At 32.6% G+C, this 6,654-nt stretch overlaps 1 protein-coding gene across 1 annotated transcript in view; it reads left to right on the forward strand.

The window, feature by feature from the left end:
- LOC136030434 (facilitated trehalose transporter Tret1-2 homolog) overlaps window positions 1-6,654 on the forward strand; it is a 50,421-nt gene that overhangs the window by 10,687 nt on the left and 33,080 nt on the right. The window contains exon 2 of the mRNA XM_065709418.1: window positions 406-538. Within this exon, the coding sequence (XP_065565490.1) occupies window positions 406-538 (133 nt within the window). The remainder of the gene's footprint in view (window positions 1-405; window positions 539-6,654) is intronic.

A 6,654-nucleotide genomic window follows, 5' to 3' on the forward strand; every position in this document is an offset into this window, starting at 1 on the left:
GTATATTGGTATCGGTAGCTGGTGTTTTTTTTTCAGTCATTTTCTATGCTCATTTTTTAAAGCATGTCCTGGGAAGGTATTTCGTCAATCATCGTCCAATTCATGGTTTGCAACGGCATTGCTAGTAGATCACCAAATCCATTCGCCAATGAGTTGGGTTATTTTGCAAATCCTATGGAGGGGGGGGGGGGGAAGATGAAGGCAATTTTCCCAAATCGATTAGAAATTACAGAGAAAACAGAAAAATGAGCCATATAGTAATAGCAAAGGTAAAAATCAGGCCTTAGAGCAAGCTCTTTTCTAGGTAATTTTAATTTATTTCACTCTTTGAAAAAACTTAGTTAATAAAGAATAAATTAGAATGATGGTTTTTCAATAGAACAAGCTTTGATATTTTTTTTTCAGGTCATGGCGACAATGATTGCTGCCATTGGTTACTTAGGAACAGGATTAGTTCGTGGATGGGCTTCGCCTGGAGTACCATCATTGGTAGAATCAAATCAGTTTAACCTTACAGATTCTGACAAAGCATGGATAAGTAAGTAATTATTGTTATTGTTGTATTATCTCCTAACAACAATTTGTCTAAATTACCATGGGCACTGGCAGGGGGATAGGGAGCATGGCCCCCTGGAAATCTGGGACTGTAAAGTAATTATAAGGGAACCAAAGGAAAGAGAGCTGGCTAGGGAAAAGCCATGGAAAAATGTTGTTACCCCATTGTTGACTGCCTGCCAATAGATTTTACACTTAATAAAGAAAATATAAATTCTAATTTGTGACTGATTTTCCCTTTTCTTGTTTTCCATAGCATTTTTCTGTATGATTTGGACTAACAAAAGAAAACAAAAAATCAAATTCTTCATTGTAATGAATGGTAAGTAAATAACGATCCTTGTCAATAACTAAATAATAAGAACCCAACTTTTGACAACATAAAACCAAAGACACAAGGAAGTTCAAATAATCAAAGAAAGCACAAGGAAAAAAGCTTAACAAGGGGCAATCTCAGTTAAAATATGCCGTCAACTTTTAATTGCATTGCAAGGGTAACCATGAGCTTATATATGAAGCCATTATAATCAGAAACATTTCCTATGAACGGAATGCTGGAAATTTTTGTATTTTCCCCTAAACGGGTCCGTTTCTTATTTTTATTATTCAGGAGTCATTGTATCTATCTAGTTGTCACTCTGAAAAAGATTAAAATTTTTTAAGCTCTGAAGTATAAAGGTGTCAAATATATTGATTTTCTTTATTCGAGATCAAATTAGAAATATTGAATTAAAAATTTTTATTTGATCTTCTCAATCTTAATTTTAGCGTTTTACTTGGAACAAACTATTTTGATATGCGTTATTTTTTATAAACACTAAGTCTAAATGCATTAAATACTTTGGTGTTTGATAACCAAGTTCAAAACTGTCGTCATTGTTAAAAAAATGTCCGTCCAACGCTTCGGCGTTGCTCAACAGAACTGAATGCTTGGAGTTTCAAACTACTTTGATAATGCATTACTTTTTATAATCCCTGAGTCTGAAGGAATTAAATATTTTGTGTTTGATAATCAAGTTCAAAACTGTCAATACTGTCAAAATAATGTCAAAAAAATATCCGTCCAACGCTTCGGCGTTGTTCAACAGAACTGAATGCTCGGAGTTTATATCTTAGCTTTTGTAAGTAGGCTGTTGTTTTGTATATTTCTTTTAATTCCTTACTTTTTTCATTTTTGCTTTAATTCACATACTTTTTCATTGCCTTTAGAAAATTTTTTGTCTCTATGCTTTATAAAAAAAAATATATATATTCTTTCAACTTAAAGTGAGGAACAACATTAAAACTTAAAACCAACAGAAACTATTACGTATATGACGGTGATTGCTCCCTCCTCAACACAAAGCTCTTCATGCTACGGTTTTTCGGAACTTAGAAAAAAAGTTACATATTGTTCTAATTAAACGACCCATGTGTTTCGGGAGTTGTTTTTAAAGAATTAGGACACAATTTAAACTTTAGCGTAAAGAGCGTGGTGTTGAGGAGGGGGCAACTCCCCTCATATATGTAATATTTTTTTTGTTTTATGTTTTAATGTTGCTTCTTACCTTCATTTGAAGAAACCTGTTTTTTAATTAATTTTTCATTGTTTTTTTAATAACGCCAGGATATCTGGTTCCACATCCACGGAAAAATGCCCCTCCGCATATAAATATCCTCTGGACACTTCAATCCCGGCGAAAATTTACCTCGGACAATTACCCCTAACATCTCCATGCGTAAAATTTGATCGGCGAAGAGAAAGCAGGACATAAAATAATTCGTATAGGAATTCTGGCAAGTTCACCCAGTGTAAAATTTTCCCTGCAAAGCTCACACCTTGAAACTTTCCTCTCCATGGAAAATTCTCCCCATGCAAAACCCTCCCAACAGAAAATTCTTCCTCCCCTCCCCGCCGGAAAAATATATGCATATTTCCCGATAAGAAAATACTGTACATAAACAATGGGACAAATTTTATAACTTGAAATCTTTCCCCGGGGTCTATAGGGGGTCATTTTATCCCCAAATAAATAGTTATTGGGCCTTACAACTCTGCTGAACAAAATAACCATCTCAAAATTTCGATAGGAATTTCGATTCTGGGAAAAAAGTATCGTGGGAGGGGCCTAGTTGTCTTCCGATTTTTTGGTCTCTTAAAGAGCACTAGAAATTTTCATTCCCGTTAGAATTGGCCCTCGCCAGACCCTCTAGAACCATTGTGTCAGTACGATCACCCCTGGGAAAAAACCACAGCAAATAAACACGCACCCGTGATCTTTGTTTTGGAAAAAATTACAAGATTCTACATTTTGGATGGCGACTGGATTTGTTATTATTATTCTTTTTTATATTCTTATTTATCAATTATGATTTTTAATTCAGGTGTTAATTTATTTATCAATGTTTTCAAACATATAGGTTACAGTTTATTTATTTTTGGTTTATTTATAATAGTTTTAATTGAATAGTTGATGTTTGAATAAATAAGCGAATTAATAGGTAAGTAGTTACGCGGACTTTCGCGTGACTGCATATCCTTATAGGTTTTCTCCAGTGCGAATGTGTTGTTTAATTTATTTATTTGTTTGTGGATGTGGAATAAAAAGCTTAAGAATTTATGAGCTTGAAATCTTTAAAGTAGGGTTCTATGATACGCTGAATCTGATAGTGTGACTTTCATTAAAATTATATGACTTCTAGCGTGTCTTTCCCCCTTTTTTCGAGAATCAGACAAATTTTCTTATGCTGGTAACTTTTGATGTGTAAGACTAAACTTAATGAAACTTATATGTTTGGTATCAGCATAATAAACCAATTCTTTTGATACGCCTATGGGTATCAAAATGGGTATGGGTATTCATTTTTTGGTTACTATTGAGCCGGGTCGCTCCTTACTTACAGTTCGCTACAACGAAGCATCTGATCAAACAATTCGTGGTAAAGAAAGTGGTAAAAACAGAATTTTGATATCAATAGATACATAAAAAAAATTGGATTTTTATACTGATTTTATATATATATATATATATATATATATTATATATATATATATATATATATATATATATATATATATATATATATATATATATATATATATATATATATATATATATATATATATAAGTTTCATCCATTTTAGTTGTACCTATCAAAAGTTATGACCCTGAGAAAATTTGCCTTATTTTCGCAAAAAGGGAAAAACACCCCCTAAAAGTCACAAAATCTTAATGAAAATCGCACCATCAGATTCAGCAAATTCAAGAACCCTGCTGTAGAGATTTCAAGCTCATATCTTTAAAAATGTGGAATTTTGTATTTTTTGCCTGAAGAAAGATCAATGATGCGTGTTTATTTGTTCTTTTTGTGTTTTTTTTCCAGGGGTGATCGTATCGACCCAATGGTCCTGTAATGTCTTGAGAGGTCTCATTCTAACTGATATTAGAAGTTCTAGTGCCCTTTTTAAGTGACCCGAAAAATTGGAGGTCAATTAGGCCCCTCCCACGCTCATTTTTCCCCAATATCACCAGATCAAAATTTTGAGATAGCCATTTTGTTCAGCATAGTCGAAAAGTGTAATAACTATATCTTTGAGGAAGACTTAATTCCCCAGAGTTCCCCGGGGAAGGTCTCCAAGTTATGAACTTTGGCCGTTGTTTACATATAGTATTGGTTATTGGGAAGTATACTGACGTTTTCAGGGAGGATTTTTTCTGGTGGTAGGGGGGTCGAGGGGGTTACGTGAGAGGATCTTTTCTTGGATGAATTTATCATGGAGGAATATAATTTCCATAAAGGGGGGCGCTGAATTTTCCAGCGTTATTCAAAAATACAACGGAAAATTAAATAAAAACATTTTTTTTAACTTAAAGTAAAGAGCAACAAAAAAATTAGAACGAACAGAAATTATTCTGTTCTATAGAGGGGTTTGTCCCCCCCTCAATACCTCTTTCTTTATGCTAAAGCGTTTTTAGTAATTTCAAAAGACCTATTTATTCTAATTAAACGGCCTTTGTGATTCAGGGGTCATTCATACAGAATTGGAACAAAATTCGAATTTTAGCGTAAAGAGCGAGGCATTGAAAAGGGGGCAAACCCCCTCATATACGTAATAAAAACATACGAATATAGAAGTTCGTTAATTAAGTTAATTTGTAAATTACGTAAATTTATTACTTGTAAAAACGTTCGTAAATAAAATTTAAAGTTCTAGTGGCCTTTATAAGTAGCAAAAAAATTGCATGGCAACTAAGCCCCCTCCACTGCCCCTTTTTTCTCAAAGTAATCCGACCAAATCTTTGCGAAAGCCATTTAGCAAAAAAAAATATAATCAATATGCAAATTTCGCTTTAATTATTCATGTACGGTGAGCCAAAATCAAACCTGAATTAATTCTAAAACGTTCAGAAATTAAATAAAAAAAAGCAAGTTTTTTAACTGAAAGTAAGGAACAACATTAAAACTTAAAGCGAACAGAAACTATTGCGTATACGAAGGGGTTCGTCCCTTCCTCAATAACTCGTTCTTTACGCTAAAGTATTTTTTAGCAATTAAAAAAAAACATTTTATTCTAATTAAACGGCCTCAGTGATTCATGGGTCATTCTTAAAGAATTGGAACAAAATTCGAACTTTAGTGTAAAGAGCGAGGTATTGACGAGGGAGCGAAGTCTTACATATACGTAATAAAATCATACAAATATAGAAGTTCGGTACATAAGTTTCTTTGTAAGTAGCAAAAAAATTGGAGGGCAGTTAGGCCCCCTCCCCTGCCCCTTTTTTCTCAAAATCGTCCGATCAAAACTTTGAGAAAGCCATTTAGCCAAAAAAAGTAAAATTAATATGTAAATTTCGTTTTAATTATTCATGTACCGTGAACAAAAATCAAAACCTGCATTAATTCAAAACTGTTCAGAAATTAAATTAAAAAGAAAAATATTTTTTAACTGAAATTAAGGAGCGACAATAAAACTTAAAACTAACAGAAACTATTCTGTATATGAAAGGAGCTGTCCCCTCCTCAACACCCCAGTCTTTACGCTAAAGTTTGACTCTTTCTCACAGCTCTACTTTTTAAAACAATAAAACAAACTTTATCGTAAAGAGTGGGGCGTTAAGGAGGGGACAGCCCCTTTGATATACGGAATAATTTCTGTTCGTTTTAAGTTTTAATGTCGCTCCTTACTTTTAGTTAAAAAAACTCTTTTTTATTCAACTACCCATTAAAGTCCAAACAGAGACCATTGAAATATTGATTGTTTTTTTCTGCGTTACCAAAAGTATTGTGTTCATAAAACTTTATAGTATCATGAAATGTATTTAAACAAGTAGAAAAGGTTTTTCAATTAAAGTAAGGAGCAAGTTTAAAACTTAAAACATATTGAAATTATTCTGTATATAAGAGGGACTGCCCCCTTCTCAATGCCTTGCTCATTAAACAAAAGTATTTTAGTGCTTTCAAATTTTTTTTTCAATTGCAAATTTTCTTTAAAAATTGGGACAAAAGCCAAACTTCATAGCAAAGATTAAGAAGCTAAGGAGGAGACAGCACCTTTCTTATAAAGAATAATTTGTTCAAATATGTTTCAAATCTGTTCTTTCCTTTCAGTAGAAAAGATCGTTTTTTTATTTAATTTCTGATTGTTTTCCAAATCATACCCAGGTCTAACCAAGGTATAATTTGTGGTACCGGTCTTTTAAATCCCTGGTTAATTGTTTTTAAAATGTGTAAATCAATAATTGTGCGTTGATTAGTACCGTCCTACGTTTAAATTTGAAATTTCAATTTTGGATAAAATTTGAATATACTTAAAAATTGTCGATGAACAGTAATTTTGGTAAAAAAGGCCTTGTTAATATTACTACTAAAGAATTTCGGCTGGATGAAAAGGAGTATTATCGTTTGTATGGATGAAAATGCTGTGAGACTTTTGATCTTCTACATAACTGAAGCCACTACAACCTCTATAATAGGATTTTCTTATTGATAAATACATTGCATACATCTGTTTATTTACATTGACGTGCTTCATTACTTCTGGACTTTGAAAAAAAAATATTACCGTTTAAAATTGCTGAAAACTAAGTTGCTAGCAGTATTTGAAACCCTAAAGACATT

This window comes from Artemia franciscana, chromosome 8, assembly GCF_032884065.1.
Source record: "Artemia franciscana chromosome 8, ASM3288406v1, whole genome shotgun sequence".
Lineage (NCBI taxonomy): Eukaryota > Metazoa > Arthropoda > Branchiopoda > Anostraca > Artemiidae > Artemia > Artemia franciscana.